The sequence below is a fragment of the Myxocyprinus asiaticus genome, chromosome 28, assembly GCF_019703515.2.
Source record: "Myxocyprinus asiaticus isolate MX2 ecotype Aquarium Trade chromosome 28, UBuf_Myxa_2, whole genome shotgun sequence".
In the NCBI taxonomy this organism is placed as follows: domain Eukaryota; kingdom Metazoa; phylum Chordata; class Actinopteri; order Cypriniformes; family Catostomidae; genus Myxocyprinus; species Myxocyprinus asiaticus.
In genome coordinates this window covers 27,889,196-27,910,828 of record NC_059371.1, presented here as the reverse complement: position 1 = coordinate 27,910,828, position 21,633 = coordinate 27,889,196, and the positions used below count along the sequence as shown (strand labels likewise).

The following is a 21,633-nucleotide window of genomic DNA, read 5'->3' as shown; positions in this document are numbered from 1 at the left end:
ATATTACAACTTGAGGTCATTCAGACTGCTCCCGTGTCACTCTGTGTCCTTCAGATACAGTCACAGCATATAGGACATTAAATTCAGCTAGAATATCACTCGGCTTCCATTTCTCTTAATGTCGATAATAACAAGACATACAGTAGCCCTAAAAAGTATTTGGACACTTAAGCCCCACTTAAAGGGATAGTTCACCCAAAAATGAAAATTCTCTCATCATTTACTCACCCTCATGCCTTCTCAGATGTGTATGACTTTCTTTCTTCTGCTGAACACAAATTAAGATTTCTAGAAGAATATCTCAGCTCGAAAATGACATGGAGACATAAACGTAATCCATCCGTACCCGGTGGTTAATTCCATATCTTCTGAAGCAATATGATATGTGTGGGTAAGAAACGGATTAATATTTAAGTCCTTTTATACTATAAATCTCCACCTTTGTCCAGCCCCAACCAGTAGGTGGCTGAATGTGAAAGTGTAGATTTACAGTTAAAAAAGGACTTAAATATTTATTTGTTTCTCACCCATACCTATCATATTGCTTCAGAAGATATGGATTTAACCACTGGAGTCTTATGGATTACTTTTATACTGTCTTTATGTGTTTTTTTGGTCTGGTCACCATTCACTTGCATTGCAAGGACCAACAGAGCTGAAATATTCGTTTGTGTATTGAAGAAGAAAGAAAGTCGTACACATCTGGAATGGCATGAGGGTGAGTAAATGATGAGAGACTTTTCATTTTTGGGTGAACTATTCCTTTAAAAATGTATGAATGTCATTGCATTTTATTACAGTAGATCAAACCAAGTGGCATTTTATGTTAAAGAAAGATAGCACAAGCACGCTTTTCAAGCCTTACATTTCAGAATAAGAAATTTGGTTTAAAATGATAAAACAATAGATATATTGTTAAAAATTAGAATTTGGACACTTCTGGTTGTCAAAGTGGAACGTGTCCATAGTTCATGTGATGAACTACACGTGATTTTTCTACTTGGATATCTGTGGTTAGTTAGTTTAGTTAGTTTTGAGAAAAGTTCTAGCATCATTTGTTTGCAGATGCCACTTGCTTTGATATTTTGTTATCTAATTAAATTTACGTGAAGCTTAAGTGTCCCAATACATTTTGGAGCCACTGGAGTTTAAAAATACATTGTTGTTGTCTGTCGAACCATTCAGATATTTGTTAATTCATGCTGAATTATTCATTTAGCTTTAATTCATTTGTTTGCTTGCCTTGTGTTCATTTCCATTCATTTGCTATGACTTATGTTTTCCACCAAGAGCTGCATGAGGCCAGGGGCCTGTATTAGGTCATCCACTGTGCTGTGTGACTGCAAGGTCTCATATGCGTCGGACTAAGCCAGTACAGCAAAATTAACATGCATGAGCATCATTGCCACTGAGATACAGAGCATTCTTGAGGTCAACGCATGTTTGGCATCTGACGGTTTCAGTCTTCTCTGGGTTTGTCTAGGTGGCAGCACCCGCATGACTCAGTTCTTTAGAGGCAACCTGGCTGGACTCATGATCCGCTCCGGCAAACTGGAGAACAAGAAGGTTATTGATTGTCTGTACACCTGTAAGGAAGGTCTTGACGTGCAGCTTCCAGAGGAGGTGGCTTCTGCTGTGAAGGTGAGTGACCCTGGGTTTGAACTTCTAAAGACCCCATGAATTCAAATTTGGAGTTTTCTGCATTTTGGTACATGCCTGTCTGCTTTGAGGCCTTTTTTTTTTATAGTATATCCTAAAATTTCAAATGAACCTTTAGCAGATATATACCTGTTTAAAATGGACATGCTCTTTTCTTTGAGAAAATGGATCTAAAATCTTGATGACTCATCTTGCACTACACCAAATTTTGTCCAGTCAAATGCTCTCTAGAATGAGAATATCCCTCCACCTAATACCACATGCAGTTGAATAGCAAATAGCAAATCATGGTTAATGGGTGTGATGTAGCTAAGTGATTTTATGGGGTCTTCAATGCAATTCAAACAGTAGAAATAACCAGTTAAAAAGACCAGCTAAACTAAAAATTATTTGTTTGAAACTATTTAGAACCAAAATACCTGATTATAGAGAGTGAAACTGACATCAGCTCTCAGAAATGAGCAAAATCTATCCAATGAGTCCAGTGTGTCCCATGGTGTCATGCTAGGTGTTTGTGTCTCTGTACAGGTGGAGTTTAACCCCAACCAGTCTTCTCTGAGCGTGGAAGGAGATGACATTGAGAGCTTTGAGAAGGTCATGCAACACATCTCCTACCTGAACTCCCGGCAGTTCCCCACCCCAGGAATCCGCCACCTGCGAGTCACCACCACCGTCAAGTTAGTTTCCATAACAAAAATAATTCAGTTCAGCCAGGGACGTGCATGGGGGGTGGCTACAGTGGCCCAAGCCACTGTTCCTTTGCTCTCCTGGGCTGAGGTGCCCCTCTGGAGAAAGTAATTTAAAATGCATATATTCATTTTGCGGACGCTTTTTCTCGACAGTGTCAAAGCGATTCATATATATGATAAATAGTACAACACTGTCTGTGTTATTTAAAAAAATTTATTGCATTGTTGGTTTATGTAAACATGTACTAGATGGCTGTCTTCGGCAGTGTCTCGTTCCTCATTTATTAAAACAAAAAGTAAAAATCGCAGTTGCAGTAAGTCACTTTCAATGGAAGTGAGTGAGGCCAGTCCATAAACATTAAAATTCACACTGATTCGGGGGCCTGGGTAGCTCAGTGGTAAAAGACGCTGGCTACCACCCCTGGAGTTCGCTACAGCCAGGTCTCCTAAGCAACCAAATTGGCCCGGTTGCTAGGGAGGGTAGAGTCACATGGGGTAACCTCCTCGTGGTCGCTATAATGTGGTTAGTTCTCGGTGGGGCGCGCGGTGAGTTGAGCGTGGATGCCGTGGTGGATGGTGTGAAGCCTCTACACGCAAAATGTCTCCGTGGCAACGCGCTCAACAAGCTACGTGATAAGACGCGGAGGCAGCTGGGCTTCGTCCCTTGCCACCCGAATTGAGGCGAATCACTACGCAACAATGAGGACTTAAAAGCGCATTGGGAATTGGGCATTCCAAATTGGGTGAAAAAGGGGAAAAAATAAATAAAAATAAAATAAATTCACACTGATTCAAAATTATAGCCACACGACATTACCATTACACATGTTAACATGATTTTAGTTTAATAAATCTCTGTTCTACACTATTGTGATAAAATCGGTTGCATGGTTTGCGACATTGCGTCATCATGGCAACATAGCTATGATATTGCTTAATTGAAACAATTTTATCACACTAAAATCATGTTAACATGTGTAATGTTTATGTCTATACTTTTGAAACAATGTGTATTTTAACATTTATGGACTGGCCCCACTAGTAACCATGATATATATATATATATATATATATATATATATATATATATATATATATATATATATATATATATAATTATTATTATTATTATTTTTTTTATTTTTTTTGTGGCAATCAACATTATGCCACAAATGCTGTTGATTGATCTGTATTGAATCCAGAACATTCCTAAATCTTAGTCTAAAGCCACATTCACACATGCAGCAACTTCTAGCGACAAAGTGACATGATTTCATTCATTTTCAATGAGAGTTACCAACTTCCAGTGACACGAGCGACAGCGACCTCTGCCAACTAGATGTGGGCATGTCCAGCGACATCAGAAAGTTAAGAAAAATGTAACTTTATGCAAATGAGGAGCAACTTGTCATCTGTTTCCTGTGAGATAATGGCGTCGAGTGTGGACAAGACAGAGGCGAAGTTAAAGTTTCTGTGAGCTGTTTCACTGTTCTAAATTATTTGTCTGTGACCACAGACAAAGTATGCATGGAAAGGAAATTTACAGTAGTCTGAGTGAGTTTGATTTGTGTATTGATATATCATTCATCTTGTTAATGATATGATGCAATGAGCACTGCTGCAATTCATATAAAAACACTCTCCTCTGTAAAATGTTCCTTTTTAGGGACTCTGATTCCTTGTCAGATTAGAATGATATCTTATTTTTACCGGCAATCTGTCATCATATTTTCAAAAGACCTGTAGTCCACCAATAACGTTATAGCAACAACAGTTGCGACCTCAAGTGATAAGTTGCTGCAAGTGTGAACGGGGCTTTAGTTTTACACATTTCCTAACCAGACGCGACGTGATAAAACAACATATATTCTCTTCCATGTTAACCTGATTTTTTGTCCTGACCAGTTGTGACCTTGACAAGTAATGAATGACGCTAAATTTCTGTTTTTGTAGCATGCCTCTATATAGCCCTGCCTACATTGAAATCTCATTGGTTCTCTCTTGAATTTTTATTTTATTGTAGACAAACAAATTACTTGTTGCTGAGAAGTTGTCACGTCACGCCTAGTTAAGATGCAGTGTAAGGGCCCGTTCAGACCAAACCCGTTATTGCACTATAAAAAGCTAGATGCAGTGCAAAAAAAACAAAAAACAGAACGTATGTCTCGAGATGCGTTGAAGTTCTTTTTAACCTGAGACTGCATCTAAAAAATGCATCAAGACACTAAAAAAAGCAGCGGAACGTGGATCAGCAGACAAAGACTTCCATGTAACGCATGTTCACCTAGAAAAACAATTGAGAAACAGTGCAGATGGAGGCAAAAACACATTTGGTGTGAACACCCTGTCTACACCGGATGCGAGCGGTGCATCACATCACGTCAAAAGCAATAGAACCCCATTATAATTAATGATGCTGTCTACACTGGAAGCGTCCGTTGCGGCGCATCCGTCGTGACGACAATAAAGGGTGTCGCGTTCCATTTTACACTGCACGTGCTGGCGCTACTACACAAATTAAACGGTTTAGAATGTTTGTGTCCAGTGTAGACAGCCTCAAGCCGTTGCGTTGCGTCAAAGACAGGGTGTTAGTCTTAGTCTTTGTCTTAGCTTAGTATATACTAGGAGGCAGAAACAATGTTTATCTTTTCATACTCATCATATCATCTTTTCAAATGAAAATAATGAGTGGCTAATGATAACCCCTCATGTTACTGTGATTCTTTAGATGTTTCAATGAGGAGACATGCATCTCCGTGCCTGACTCTGAAGGCTATGTGATGGTTCTCCAGCCAGAGGAGCCAAAGATCAGCCTCAGTGGAATTGACCATTTTGCCCGTGGAGCGGCTGAATTTGAGAGTGCTGAGGGTGTGACGCTCTTCCCTGAGCTGCGCATCGTCAGCACCATCACCCGTGAGGTTGAGGTTGAAGCCGAGACAGAGGCTGAAGGAGAGGACGACCCCACAGGTATGCTGGGAATGTGAGATTCTCAGATTTTGCTGCGAAAGGAAAGGAGGAAAAGGATAATGAAAGAAATTGATAGCGTATGCCTCAAAAATCTGGCCAAATAGACCAAGAGTAAATGGTTTTTAGTAGTTTCCTTATTGACTGCATGAAGAACAACTCAAACTTTGTTGAAGATAAAGTAATATTTTAGAAGTTTATGCTTGAGCAGGCACTGCAAATGCTGATGTAATCATCCGTATAAGTCTATACTATAATGGATTCTGAGATGAAACATATAGCTATATGCATGAGGAAAGAGAAAGTCTTAAGAGGTTTCCTCTTGGCTCATGATTTTTTAGATGCATTATAAGAATTTCTCAAAGATTACTTTTCCCCTTTAAACCAGTATTTGCAATAAAATTGCTTTGTAGACTGTTTCTGAACCGTTTTTTTTTTTTTTTTTTTTTAGATTAAATTAAGTCTGAACAATCAGAATCAGATGGAGGGGTCTGATCTGACTTACTGACTTGATGAGTTTTGTGTTTGGGCAGTGCAAGAGACGGTTGTATCTGAGGAGATCATGCATAACTTGGACAGCTGTGAGGTGACAGTGGTGGGAGATGATCTGAATGGAGATCATGAGAGTCTGGAGGTAGATCTGGCCCAGATCCAGCAGAGAGGTCTGGAGATGAGCTCTTCTAACATGGGCATGGTCATTACAGGTATGCATCAGAGGTTGTCAACCTTTTCCAGCCCAGGGACACCCTCCCCCACATAGACTCTCAACCAACCCAGGGACCACCTAAAAAAAGTCTGGATTTTCACAGAAACTCTGTACAATATCTTGTATTAATAACATTATTACATCATGCTAAACTAGTGTTGACCAGTTTTCTCAATTAACTACCTTCACATCCTAAATTTTGAAATCTATTTTAATATTTTTAGATTTTGTATACTTTATATATCAGTCCACGAACCCCCAGTTGAAAACCCTGGATCAAAATCAACAAACAACTGCTACTAGATAGATACAGAATAGTTGGACCCATGTGCTGGATAATATTTGTGAGTTTTGTTCACAGTAGTTTATATGCAGCATCTGGCAAAGGTTGCCTTATCTACTGCTATTAAAAGCTTCAATCCTGTAATCCTGATTAGGACTAGAAAAGAGAACAACAATTGTCTGCTGCCTTTATAGTAAAGTAAATGTTTTCTTCTCTCTGTCCTCAGGTGTTAACACCATGGTGAACTATGAGCAGGTCCTGCATCTGATCCGCTACAGGAACTGGCACACAGAGGCTCTGTTTGACAGGAAATTAAAACTGGTCTGTTCTGAACTCAATGGCCGCTACATCAGCAATGAATTCAAAGTAGAGGTATGGATAGCATTAATTGTGTTATGATATCTTGTGCATTATTTACAGATACTTATGAATTTATGTTCAATTGGTTTTAGAGCTAATAGCCATAAATATATATATAGTTTTATAGTAGTAAGAATAATTGATATAATTTTAATAATTAATATGGTATTTTAGCAGAAACTGTGGTTAACATGTTACATTTTTGAAAGGGGACTGTGAACATGAAAAGGCTTATTGGTAGTATCTTTAGTTTCAAGATCAAGTTACATTTGCATGATGGTCTTTTATTTTTTACATAATTAGGTCAACGTGATCCATACAGCCAATCCAATGGATCATGCCAACAATGCCATGGTGCAACCTCAATTCATCAACCAAGTCCAGCACGCCTCAGTGGACCTGTCTGGACACAACTTGGTCAACACACATCAGGCCTCAGGTATCCTTTGTTTTGTTTTTTAATCCCTCCTGTTTGCTCTCCTCCTCTGACCCATCTGTTCAGTTTCTTTCGTATGGAAAAGACATTTCATTGGATGCTTCATTCCTCACACTATCTCTCCTAGATTATTACACTAATCTCTCATTAAATATAATCCAGACATTGTACTCAAACAAATAATCTGTCTAATGTTGAGTTAAAATTGAATTCAGTTTCTTTATCATTAGTTTTTTCCGCAGCTTAAAGTCAATTTATAAAAGTGGGGCAGTTATGGAGTGCCATGTACTTAGCCTGTTTTAATGGTGCAGTTTTAGGGATTATGTACCTACTACAATATCTGGATAGATCGCCAGGGACACCTCACACAACCTCTTTAAAACATTACTTCTTTTTTTCTACCCTAAATACTAAAAGCTAAAGTGTCTGAATGTCATATCCATCCTCTCTTCATAGTTGTTCCTAGTGCCGCCACCATTGTTATCGTGGTGTGTGTTAGCTTCCTGGTGTTTATGATCGTCCTGGGTGTATTCCGTATCCGTGCTGCTCACCAGAGTACCATGAGGGACCAGGAAAACGGCAAAGAGAATGAGATGGACTGGGATGATTCGGCCCTCACCATCACTGTCAACCCTATGGAGGTGCTTTCTTTAAACAGCTCACACACTCAAAGCTTTCAGAACATTCGCTTAATGCATACATAGTAAATGAGGGCTAAACCTGCAAACCTAAGATTACCAAACAAACAAAAATACAGTTGCAATCAAAATTATTCAACCCCCCTGACCAGCAATACATTCTGGTGATGTGAATTAAAACATACCAACTAAAACCTCAGTAAACAGTCAAAGTAAGTTTTTAATACACATTTGAGTGATTTTGAGAACAAAGAGTTCAGTTTACCCAAATTTTAAAATAAAAAATAACTAATTGTCTCCATAAATGTCATGTCAAAAATATTCAACCCCCAAAGTCAATCATTTGTGGAGCATCCTTTATCCTTAATAACAGAAAATAAATGTTTCAGGTAAGTGTTCTCAGGCTTTGGACACCTCTCTGTTAGAATTTTTAAACATTTCTCATGAGCAAAAGCTTCCAGTTCATTGACATTCTTTGGTTTCTGTGCTGCCACTGCTTCCTTGAAATCCCACCAAAGGTTTGCAATGGGATTTTAATGATGAACTGAAAGGGCCATTTAAGGACATTCCACGACCTATCCCTGAACCAGATTTTGGACAAATTGGATGTATCCTTCGTTTTATTGTCTTGCTGGAAAGTCCAGTGATCACCAAGATTCAATTTACACACTGAAGGCATCACATTTTTCATGCCAAAATGGCCTGATACCTGAAAGAATCCATGGTGTCAGTCACATAGTCAGGATAGCCGTTTCCTGCAGCCGCAAAACACCCCCATAACAGGACTGACCCACCTCCATGCTTGACTGTGGGGATGGTGTCGTCCTTGTCATCACCTTGTCATCTTACTCCAGATGTACTGCTGACCCATGGGTCTAAAACTCATTTTCAGTTTAGTGTCATACATCTATAAAACCTTCTTCCAGGACTCCACAGGTCTTTCCTAATTACTTCTTGAATATTCAGTCAAATGGAGTCAACATTTCCCTTGGTGAAGTTTTGCTTTCTTCCACACCCTAAGAAGGTTGCTGTTGTACCATATTTTAAAAATGTATGAATGGTGCTGCCAACTTTGTCTATTGGATATTGAAGTGCCTTGGAAATGTACTTTTAGCCATGACCTTTCTTGTGTAATGAAATAATCTCCTCTATTCGCTTTTGAGACAGCTTATTTTTAATTGCATTTTTTGCATAGAAATACATTTTTGCTTACGACACTAAACTTACATTTTAAAACTTAAATAAGTGCCATTGCAGATTGATGACTTAATTTTGTTTTAAAACAATTACTTGTGTAGCATTACATATTTAAGAAACAGCTACATGCAATAGGGGTTGAATAATTATGACATGGCTGTATTTTTAAAAAATCCTGTTATTTAGAAATATTAGGTTATATAGTCACACTGTGACTTTGAATGTGTCACTCAACTGATATAGATGTAAAGTTTAAAAATTCTGGGTCATCAGAAAAGCTTACTTTTGTAAATCCTTACTGTCTTGGGGGGGTTGAATAATTTTGATTGCAACTATACATAACCATTGATGTAAGGTGAATAAATTAGTTTGCACAATAAAATAGTACCTTGGAATGTACCTTGGAAGCATGGTTCCATGGTAATACCATGGTACCATGGAGTACCATGTAAATTCCATGCTACATGAATCATTTAGTACCATGGTGTTACCATTTGACCTAATCACTGTACCATGGTACTTTACTACTGCCACAGTACTGTAAGAGAGGAGGGATACTTGCAAGGGTGAACCAAACTCATGATTGGGCGGACCAGACATATTATTACCATATAATCATATGACCATATTTTCGTCTTAATTTGTTTTCCTGCATGGATTTTCTATGAAATGCACAGATTTGTATGGTTATATGGTTTATGGTTAGTTATAATCAGTGTTGGGTGTAATCTGTGTACAAAGTAATTAGTTACTGTAATAATTACTTTTAAAGAATGTAAAACTTTACAGTTCAAATTAGTGCAATCAGATTACCGTTCCTGGCTTTCAAACAAGTTCATTACTTTTAAGTATATTACTTGGGTTACACATTTCTGAAATAATATTTATGTAGAATACATTTAAAACATGAATTATGTTCATTCGTATGTCTGTTTGCTTTTAATGTGTCATTGTAAGGAGCAACAAAGAAATATGGATATCATTTTTAATTTGTTGACCGGAAAAACAATCTTTTTTGTATTAAAAAGTAAATCAGGGCCTGTACTAAGGTGCAGTCTTTGGGGGGCATTTTGATCTTTAGAGTGGATAAGTGGTTGTCTCTTCATTGGACTGGGAGTGGGGAGTCAGAAGTTTCTGGGAGGGAACAAGGAAAGACTAGAGGGGCAGTACCCCCCCAGCCCACCTTAGACCCAGCCATGAGTTACTCGAGTAACTTATCCAACACTGGTTATAATACAGGGACAACAAAACCAAAAAAATTATGACAGCTGCAGGTTAGAAGAAAAGCAGTGTGAAATGTTTTTTTTTTTTTTTTTGGCAAATTCTACTGCAGTCCCGTTGTTCCCAAGTTCCATAAGAACTGCAGAAAAGTCTTAAATAAATCCACAGAGCCAGACATCTTTATGCAGTATGCAGCCTATCTCCAGCTCTTTCTCTTACTTTCATATCTTAGACTTATGAGGACCAGCACAGCAGTGAGGAGGATGGAGAAGAGGAAGAGGAGGAGAGTGAGGATGGAGAGGAGGAAGATGACATAACCAGTGCGGAGTCAGAAAGCAGTGAGGATGAAGGCGGAGAACAGGAGGACCAACAGGGTTCGAGCAGACAGCAGCAGCTAGAGTGGGACGACTCCACCCTCACCTACTGATACCCCTGAGCACACAATACACATTAATAACACAGATATTCACACACAAATCCACCCACGCTCACACCCCTCTGCCAATGGGGACGCCCATGTTTCCCTTACAGTCCCTACCTAAGGAGCCATGTGTAAAAACAACGTACACGCGGAAAACTAAATAATTATACAATGTATGTACAATGTAGATGCGATATATCTGGTGTCTGTCGTGACAGGTGTTGCAGTCTGCTTAATTTCCATTGGCCGAGGCTTCCCTAATGACATCTTATTGTGGTTGTATTCAGTGTAGTATAGTTATCACAAGGTATCTCAATCCAAGTTTCTAATTTATTGAATCTTTTCCTGTCATATCCAAGGGAAACCTGGCCTACAGTCGCATTTCTTTTGAAGCTGCATAAGGACACATTCCTGCACTTTTACTTCTCACATTCAGCTCCGTCAAATCGAGAATGATTTAATGTATATTCCTTGCACATGAATTTTAGATTGATTTTGCTACAGAGTTTAGAAGAAAGGCTTTCAAAAAGGATAGTTCACCCAGAAATGTAAATTTGGTCATTTGCTTACCTTCATGTCGTTTCAAATTTCTATGACTTATTCTTCCATGGAACACAAAAGGAGATGTTTGGCAGAATGTCACCAAGTGCTTTCATTGCAATGGAAGTGAATGGTCACCAAGTGCTTTCATTGCAATGGAAGTGAATGGTAACTGAGACTAACATTCTGCCTAACCTCCATCTTTTGTGTTCCATGGAAAAAAAGTAAGTCCATATGGGGTTGGAACAACGTGAGGTTGAGTAAATGATGACAGGATTTTCATTTTTGGGTGTACCATCCCTTTAACTATTTGCTTTTTCCGGGTACTGATGTTGTGCTCTGTAAAGAGGAAGGAGATGATGATTTATTTTCACTATTTTTCCTCCTGTCTTTATATTGCATGGCAAGGTTTGCAATCATGTGTATGGAAGAATACAATTGCTTTTTGATATTTTGTAAATATGATGAAACCATGTAATTAGTCAGTGTGTTAGTAAAAACCTAACCAAACTGTTTCCGGTATCTGAAGGACACAGTACCTGCTGTAAAATATTTATGTCAAGAGATGCTCTTAGCATGTTTCAAAACATTCTGTGAAACTCTTCCATCATGCTTGTATGGGATGCCCGCTTCACAGAAAAAAACCCATGACAGAGGCAGAGGTTTCTGTGGAGGTGGGTGTGCATCTTTGTTGTTTGGTTTTAAATTTACTGTAGTAGTGTGGGTGGGCGTGGAATTCTGTGCTTTGGCATATATATGCATATGCTAATTCTAGCTAGCTTGCAATGGCACAAATGCTACACCAAGGCGTCAATGATGGCGTATTGTGGCACAGACGTTCGTTTTGGGGACTATTAATGACATTCAGGAGATGAATATACAGTACAGTTGTTTTTTACATGTTCCTGTATGTTGTACAGTTTAGGCACACTGCAGTTATTTAAGCCATTCTTAAGTGATAGTTTGTGTATTTTGTGTAATACATAGAGACCAGTTGAAATCACAATATGCACTCTTATATGCCAGTTTAGTTTAAGGCCAAAGTATTCTTCGGTTTTCCGCATGCTAGTGTGCATAACGCAAATTTCATTCAGTTTCCTAGACACGCGGACAGGATGGCAGGGGAAGAGTTATTAATATTCATGAGGAAAGCGATACCTGAGTGAACGATTGAGTAAATATCTGGAAAGCACTACCTGATTGGATGGAGAAATTATAAACTAACCCTACCCCTAAAGCAAACCCTAACCAATTGGGTAGAGCTTTCCTCATAAATATAAATGAGGCTGAGTTTGTAATCGCATACTACCATACTATCACTATTCCTGCCATATACAGATATGTGTGAGTTGTATTTGTAGTGCGCCAGTTCGAACTCAGCCTGAGCTCAAGACAGTCAGTTACATTCAACCAAACTGAATCGGAATTAATGAGGGGGGTTTTATTATTTTTTTTACTAATTTTGTGAGCTTTAGAATTTTTTTTTTTCTTGCAAATTTAGAATAACCCAATGTCATTCAGTTAATTGGAATTCTTGTCATTTCAAGGCCCCTAAAAACACTGCATTAACAAGGGCTAACCCTTTCCAGAAATTAATTTCAAGTTACTGGTTGAACAGTACTCTTAAAACAAAAAAAAATATTTTTGCAGGATGGCCGCTAGATTTTATTGTACATGGAACTGTACTGTAGAGTTGTGTAAAGATATTTGTTTACATTTGGTAAACTTTATTCCTTTTTGGTGATGGTATCAATATACTCCATATTTGCAGGTCATTTCTCCATGTAGTTGCTCAGAAACATTTCATATTTCATTTTTGTAACGGGGTTCACAAGATGGCTAAGGAGGATGTGGGAACTGGCAGAACAGTCAACATAACTTTAATGACATAAATGAACTTAAAGAACCATAAACACACACACAGAGGCTGCGTGTGTCTCTCTCTCTTGAACTGGCACTTCAGGCTTGTCTATATCCCCCTCCCGGCTGATTAGGACAATTCAGCGCCAGGCATACGTCCTCACAGTCTGGCCACGCCCTCCTCTTCATCACACTCCTCCACCGCCTGATTCAGGCTGGGGAAACCTCCGGCTTGATGTACTCCCCTCCCTTCCTGGAAGGGAGATGTTGCCCTTCCGACCGTCCTTCTGCCGGCAGGTCTTCCCCGCCTCTCTGGAGCCCTGGGAGAAACGAGGGGAGGGAGAGGGAAAGAGAGAGGGAGAGAGACAGAGAAAAACTCACTCGCTGGTCCCCGGACACACCGTTGCCTGGTCCTCAGCCACTCCTCTGCCCTCTGGTGGACAACAGCTGCTCCTCCCCTGGTGGACGGCAGCGAGTCCTCCGACCCCTGGCGGACGGTAACAGCTCCTCCCCTTCCTGGTGGACGGCAGCGGTTCCTCCGACTCCCGGTGGCCGGCAGCGACTCCTCCATCCCCTGGCGGACGGCAGCGGCAAGGACTCCACGACAACGCATCCCTCCTCCTTCTCGGGTTTCGGCACCAGTGTAACAGGGTTCACAGGACGGGCAAGGAGGCGGGAACCGGCAGAACAATCAACATACTTTTAATTACATAAATGAACTTAAAAAACATAAACACACAGACACACATGCAGCGGCCGTGTGTGTGTCTCTTTCTCTTGAACTGGCACCTCCGGCTCCTCTTGATCTTCCCCTTCCTGGCTGATTAGGACAATTCAGTGCCGGGCGTGCGTCCTCACGGCCCGGCCATGCCCTCCTCCTCATCACAATTTTCTTACTGTGATTGGGCATTTTGGGATGCACCCCCCAGAAAATGGCCAGATGGATATAGCCAGTTATTGGGAAAACTCTGAATTCTCAGTTCCCTATTGGCTTGAAAAGAATGTTAATTATTTAGGAGAAATATGATTGTTAAGTAAAGAGAGACGTGTAGCTTTAGGGTACTTCATTCAGAATACCATTTTTTGTTTACATGCATGAATATTCTCGGTTTGAGGCCTAAACTAAAATGCTTTGTTGTGATTGGTGATATGAATATAATTTTATGCTTGTCAGAAAAGGTGTAATGTGGGACGTTGTTGAGGAGGTCTATTTTTTGGACCCATGGAACGGCAATCGGAGATTTTTTTTTTAGAAATGCCATTTATTACTTTTTATTTTCCTCTACGTATTACTTTTTGTTATACATTTTGGTGAACAGGTCCCCCCTCAAAATTAATCGGACCTTAAACGGAGGTCCAAATTTCAGCTTGTGGAGTTGGGAGTGCCTTTACCTATCACAGCTCATTAACTCAACTAACTAAACACTCATCCATGCCATTATAGTTGTTGCAATTTTCTCATTTGTTAATTATTTAATATTAGATTTCTTACAGGTACGGGGACATGATTTTATTTTGTTTTATTTAATTTTATGTTATAACAGGGGTCAACAGCTATAGTTTTATCAAGAATGGACGTTTTAATTGTCCTGCATAGATGTCTTGTGTTCATGTTGATGTGTAGAGAATATAGGTACTAAATCATGTTTGAGGAAATTCACATCTAAAAAGATGTACATTTATTGAAATTCTTTAGGCAGCATATGTGGGTATAAGTTTTAACAATTTGTGTATAGTGTAAGGTGATTTTGAAGTGTATTTCCTGATAAAGGCATAGAGGGCAGCATGAAAATCACTTGAATCTGATACATAATTTGCTCCTGATGGGATCCTCACACAAATGTAATAGTATCACACTTTCCATACTGTATTTTTATTCTCAACTTGCAATCATTTTATTTAAAATATGTTTGATTGATGCAGACATTTCCATGAGATTGGTATATTCAATGTTTGTATTGAAAATCACACAATTGTTAAATCTTTGCTCCTTTTCCCCTCAAATGCATATATTTATCTGCAGGTGTAATGTATTTTAAATAATGCGTTTTTGTCATCTGGTTTGACAATTTTAAGATGCTGATGCAGAAACGTTCCAAAATAAACAATCTGTAGTCAGTCTGAACAGCTGTAGAAGGTGGATATTTAAAGGGGCATTGTCTTTGCATGTATAACACAGATATAAATATTTCCTGTAAATGGCACATGGAACAGTGGGTTTGGAATGTTTCAGATTGGTCAGGAGACTGATTATACTACTGAATCAAAGATTAGCTGTCACAGATTTGCAACAGTCATTTGCTCACTTTCTTTTTTTTTTTTTTTTAGAAATGAAAACTGGGGATGGTGTAGAACTGTTGAATGCTGCCCTCAAGCTCATTCACTTTTCTATTATTCAGAGGAAAATTATAGTGAAGTTGATGTTTGCTCATGAACAAAATAAAGGATTATGAGATGGAAATCAAATGTTTTTGAGTGGTTCTTTCATTATTTGGTATAGTGAATGGGTAGCTGACATAAAATTTCAAGCAGCAAGTGCAGTGTGACAAGTTAAAACTAAAACACTTCATATTAAACTATGTTAAAAATATTTTTCTCTGTTTTGTTTTTTTATTACGCAAAAAGGTTTTTTTTATAGCTATATGGAATACTGTACATTGAGTGACAATCAGTGACAAGAAAAAAATATTTTACACTTAATAGCACCATTAAAGAAGGATAATTAATCCTTCACAGTAGCTATATATATATATATATATTATTTATTTATTTATTTAAAGGAAAGTAAAATGTTTTGTTATGCACCAGTGAAGGGTTTTTAATCATTCATTCACTTTGATCTTTCATGAGGCCTCTTAAGATTGATAGTGGATTACATATCACAGCAAATGTTTCTATTACCAGAGCGCCACCTACTGCTTAAGAACTAAACATTCATATTTGCAATTTATCAACAATGAAGTCAAAGGCCATATTCATGCTAGCGCCATCTTTAATTTTTAATGGGAATGACAATGAGGTACAGACTTACCATCTCTTCAATGGCATGAACGGTATAAAGCTGTATAAAGATCCTCGATCACATCTGATTTTCCACAACTCATGTTGTCTGGAGTTCTTTGTATACTGAATGTTCTTGGACAGATATTTAATCAATGTTTTGTCCGTGGAACGATCCAAAAACACTTTAAACAGCAGTGCAGCCCATTGAAGAGACTGTGAGTCTTTCCCTCACAGCCTCGTTTTCATTCCCATAAAAAATTAAAGATGGGGCTAGCGTGCAAAATGTCTATTAGCAACATTTTAAATGCAGCTTATATATATCGAGACGAAACAATGATCAGCAATGCAGAGATTGGTTGGGGACAGGACATACCAATGTGATGACATCATAAACTTTAGTAAAAGTATGAACATGATATAAATCATTACATATGTGTATTTGTTTATATACACTTAATGGATTTGTAATTTGTGTACAGTATATGCATGTAACATTGGGAAATTCTTCATGAAAATAGGCCTATACAGTAGTTACATTTATCCTACTAGATATTTCTGTATAAATTAATTTATGGAGAGACGTCAACATTAATGTTAACTCTGGCTAAACAGAAAGTAATTTTTTTTAAAAGAGAACATAGCCAAATTAGCCAAAATAAAAAGAAAAGGTTGAAGAGTTCTGAATAAATGTAATGTGTAACTGTAATGTCTCGGTTACGTAGGTAACCTCGGTTCCCAGACACAAAAGAAATGAGACATTGTATTTATTAACATCATCCGAATTAAATGGAGGAGGGAAGAAGGCCTGAAGGTGAACCACCTACGCTCTGAAGGGTGTGGTTAGGACCTTAGGCACATAGCCTTTTCTGGGTTTGACAGTGGCTCTTGAAAGTCCGGGGCCAAACTCCAGACATGAATTGTCGATTGATAGTGCATGTAAGTCACCGAGCCGTTTTACTGAGGCCAAAGCCAGCAGTAGTGCGGTCTTAACAGAGAGCATGCGCAAATCAACAGAGCCCAAAGGCTCGAAGGGGGGGCCCTGCGAGAGCTTTTAGGACTAAAGTTAAGTCCCAAGTCGAGACTGTAGCCAGCCGAGGTGGGTTTAACCGTCTTGCTCCTTTAAGGAACTTTATGATTAAATCATGCTTGCCTATAGAGGTGCCGGCTTCATATAGCTGCCACATATACTTTGAGAGTTGATGGAGTGAGTCCTGCGTCTAATCGCTCTTGAAGAAATATGAGAATTTCATGTATGGGGCAGTCTACTGGGTCTTTGCCATGTGAGAGACACCAATCAGTGAACTCCTTCCATTTTAGCGTGTAGAGGCGTCTCGTGGACGGCACTCTGGCCTGTGAAATGGTGTTCATGACTGAACATGTCAGTTCTGGCACATTTAGCTCGTTCCGTTCAGGGGCCACACATGCAGGTTCCACAGCTGAGGCTGGGGATGCCAGATTGTGCCTTGCGCCTGAGAGAGGAAATCCCTCCTCAGCAGTATATCCCATGGTGAGCTGTACAGCATCTCTATCATTTACAGAAACCGTGGCTGGTTAGGCCATTAGGCCAACTAATAGAATCGTTTCCTTGTCCTCTCAGACTTTGCATATGACAGAGTGAATCAGGCATACCAGGGGAAACGCATATTTGCCTTTCACCGGCCATTTGTGTGCCATTGCATCAACTCCCAGCGGGGCTTGTGACTTCGAGTACCAGAGGAGACAGTGGGTATTCCCCACTGAGGCAAATAGATCGATTTCTGCTGTGCCGAATATTTCCCAAATCCTCAGTACAGTTTGAGGATGAAGTCTCCATCCCAGTATCACCCCTTTGCATGACAGTAGGTCCGCACCGTAATTCAGGCGGCCTGGGACATATGTCGCTCTCAGGGAGATGAGATGATGCTCGTTCTATAAGAGGAGGCAACGCTTCAGTCTCAACAGTGGCTGTGAATTAATTCTGCCTTGGCGGTTTATATATGCCACAACTCTCATGTTGTCTGAGCGAACCAGAACATGACAGTTCACTATTTCTGACTGAAAAGCCTTTAAGGCTAGAAATACAGCCGATAGCTCTAGGCAGCTGATGTGCCACGCTTTCTTTGCCCCGTCCAGGTGCCGAAAGTCGGGCGTTCATCGCACACTGCCCCCCAACCTGTGTTGGAAGCATCCGTAGTCACCACTTACCACCTGACAACTTTCCCCAGTGCAACACCTCGCTGGTAAAACGCAGGAGCTGTCCATAGTGCTAAAGCAGCTATACAGCAGTGGGATATAGTGATGTGCATGCGCCCTTGGCGCCAAGTGTAAAAAGAGGATAATTTTCTATCTGTTCCGGAGTGGAACTTCAATAAATTGCCCTTGAAGGTCTCTGCGTTGTTCTGTCTTTTCTGAGCGCTGAAGTAAAGCAATTATTGTTAATTCACACATTTGATTCCGTTATTCACTTTATCTGACTCCAATTTTATATTAATCTGACTCCAATTTTAAGCTGACCTCTAATGTATATTTAAGCTCTAATTAATTTCTGATCATTCTTTTAATTTAAAATTTTTAGGTTATTGATTACTCTAAATCCTCTTCTATTCATTGTCCTTTCGATATTTGGAGACTTACGCCGGCCTTTATTAAATTACGTAAACCTCCCGAAAATGGATAGCCAGTTCCAATATCGTCTGGTTTGGCTTGTCTCATAACCAGACGATATTGCCGCTTAGTCACGTACATACAACTTGCTAAGACGGGCAGTGAGCAGTGACTGAGAGTCTTTAAATGGCTTTCTCCTACCCGGTTGTCCTGAGTGGTTTCTCTTATATTAAAGCTCCAGTATGGTCTACTGTGGTCTAATGAAATTCAAATCCTACCCGACTGTCCTAGGTGGTTGTCCTACCTGGTTGTCCTGAGTGGTTTAAATTCAAACTGAGAGTCTTTAAATGGCTTCCTCCTATATTAAAACTCCAGTAATAATTTCAGAGGAATTCAGAATAAATCAAATAATAAAAATGTATTTGTCAGGTAGGATATAAAACATTGTTGCAGAAATTCAAATCAAAGCCAATTTCACATGATCAGAATAAACAAGCATTACTAAAAATAAAAGACAAGTCAAAGAAACATACCTGACAAAACTACATGCAGCAGTACAGCATGGGAGATCTGCTTACAGATCCCCAGAGCTTCCTGCCAACTTTCCTTAAATATCTAGACAGAATAAACATTGTGTACCAAATGGTATTATCCTTTGAACAATGAGAATTTGGGGGTGAATGGGTTCTTGACTTCCTGGGGTTTAACCTTGTTAACATATAGGAGATCATTTCAATTGTAGGTCAAGGAGGGGGATAGACCTCCAGAATTATGCAGTATTTGACAAAGACCTTATAACTTTGTTACCATTAGTTTTATCAACATGGGAAAGAGACCACTATACCAGTCGCACAGAGACCTCTTAAATGATATCAAACACATACAGTTGCATTCTTTGTTTTCATGGTATTTGTTATATTTTTACATATAAATCTTGTGTCTTTGTGTTGGTCCAGAGCTGCTGAAGGGGAGAAGAGGGAGAGAGAAGGGGGGGCAGCAAGGTGATTTGCAATTTATCACACTGTGGTGATATTCAGGTGTAGATTTCAGCTTTTGTGAGAGAGTTCTATGACGTTGATTCTCGCAGAGTTCTTTGACTTTTACCAGAAATGGCGCCTTTTGGTTGTAGACATTCTGGTGCCAGCCTTACACAAGCATGTCGTGGCACACGGCGCTTCAGCCAGCACTGAAGAGGTCTCATGTGTAAGAGACCTAATGGAATGGCGGATGCCGCTGCCGCCATAAATCCCAATGCTTTTTTGAAACAGCTTCATTGGAAGTGTTCTCCCCAGTTTGAACTGAGACAGACACTGTAGAATGGCCTGAACGTGCTCGCTCGTGAGGTGCACGTGCCCCCTCATGGAGTCGAGGTGGACTCCCAAAAAGGAGATTTGAGATTTGCTCTTCACCCAGTTCACATTGAGGCCCAAGCTGTTTAGATGCTGAAGCAGCATAACAGAGACTCTGATTGCACCATTAACAGCCAATTGTCGAGGTAGTTCAAGATGTGCACACCGCTCAGTCTCAGAGGGGCGAGAACCGAATCAGTGCACTCTGTGAATGTGCGAGGAGCCAGAGACATTCCGAAGGGCAGGACTTTGAATTGATCCGCTGTTCTCTCGAACGTGAATCTGAATTACATCCTGTGATTTCATACAATTTGGATATGAAAGTACACATCCTTCAGATCTATTGACGCAAATCAATCCTGTGGGTGTACATGCGATAAGATTCGTTTCTGAGTAATAATTTTGAACGGGCGCTTTGTGAGTGCGCAATTGAAATGTCTCAGATCCAGGATCGGCCGAAGTCCGCCGTCTTTCTTTGGGACAACAAAATAACGGCTGTAAAACCCTTTTTTGGCTTGACAATTTGGCAAAATCTCTATCGCGCTTTTCACGAGGAGATTGTGTATTTCGGCTCGTAACACTGGCACATCTTCGGACGAAACCGTGGAAGACAGAAGGCCGTTGAAACGGGGTGGTCGGCATGCAAATTGGATCATATAACCATGTTCGATCGTTTTTTGCACCCATTATGAAATACCCAATAGGGCTCGCCACGCGTCCATGTAACGGGACAGAGGGCAATTTGGTTTGTTTACCTTATGATATAATGTGTCACTCAGTATAGGGAAGCGGTTGCACATAATGTGTGTGCTTTGAAGAGGAAAAGGACTGTTTATTAAGAATGTGTGAGCATCTTGTGCATTTGCAACTAATGCTGTATTCATTTTTGCACTTATTGCGTTTTTTGTTGCATTTATTTGAGTGCAAGACACAGAAACAACATTTTGAACAATATTGAGAACAACAATATTCCTTTCCCGATAAACAGTAGTGGGGAGATGGGAAACAGTGTTTTGTGTCTCCAATCAAGCCTTTTTAGGAGCAGACCCGGAGGGAACCGTGGGCTCTGCTTTCGCTTTAAAGGGTTGTGCCCGTCAGGAGCGCGTTTGCTGCATGTGCTGATATGCAGGTGCCGGTGAGGCAGCAGGTATGGGGCTTTTAGTTGGGCATTGGCTCGAAACAGAGTGAAGGCGAACTGGCTATGATGTACTCCGTTTGGGCAAAAAGTGTCTCATAGACTTTGAATGCTGCTGAGTATACATAACGCTCAGCAAACTTATTCACATAGCCAAAGAGGCCGGCTGGAGACACTGGAGTGGCTTTTTCCTTATCACTAATTTCTGTGAGGGTCAGCCATATATGTCAATCCAGAACTGCCAGGTTGCCGATGGCCTGCGCAGTGACTTTCGTGGAATGCAGCACTAAGTCTGTAGCGGTGAGGAGCTCTCTGAATGTTTCTGGATCAAAGCCGTGCTCGTCCATTTGCTTGAGGAGCTTGGCTTGAAATACATGGAGCACCGCCATTGTGTGGAGTGCTGATCCAGCTTGTCCTGCTGCTGAGTAAGCTTTTCCCGCCAGTGCGGACGTTTGTCGACACGGTTAGTAAGGATGTATGGGGCTTGATTTCTACGGCCTATTCATCGAGGCGAGACTGTTCAGGTTCCTCTGGGGGAGACCACTCGAGGTAAAGCTCTTCGACTGCCCTTGTAAGGATGCAGAGCATC

At 40.0% G+C, this 21,633-nt stretch overlaps 1 protein-coding gene across 4 annotated transcripts in view; it reads left to right on the top strand.

Moving 5' to 3' along the window:
- Positions 1-15,440, top strand: part of LOC127419195 (calsyntenin-1-like) — a 60,538-nt gene extending 45,098 nt beyond the window's left edge. For all 4 annotated transcript variants that reach the window (XM_051660396.1, XM_051660394.1, XM_051660395.1 and 1 more), the window contains 8 exons: positions 1,484-1,641; positions 2,188-2,336; positions 5,077-5,315; positions 5,846-6,016; positions 6,528-6,673; positions 6,965-7,100; positions 7,554-7,738; positions 10,386-15,440. In XM_051660396.1, the coding sequence (XP_051516356.1) occupies positions 1,484-1,641; positions 2,188-2,336; positions 5,077-5,315; positions 5,846-6,016; positions 6,528-6,673; positions 6,965-7,100; positions 7,554-7,738; positions 10,386-10,580 (1,379 nt within the window). In that variant the 3' untranslated portion in view covers positions 10,581-15,440. The remainder of the gene's footprint in view (positions 1-1,483; positions 1,642-2,187; positions 2,337-5,076; positions 5,316-5,845; positions 6,017-6,527; positions 6,674-6,964; positions 7,101-7,553; positions 7,739-10,385) is intronic.
- Positions 15,441-21,633: the final 6,193 nt, after the last annotated feature.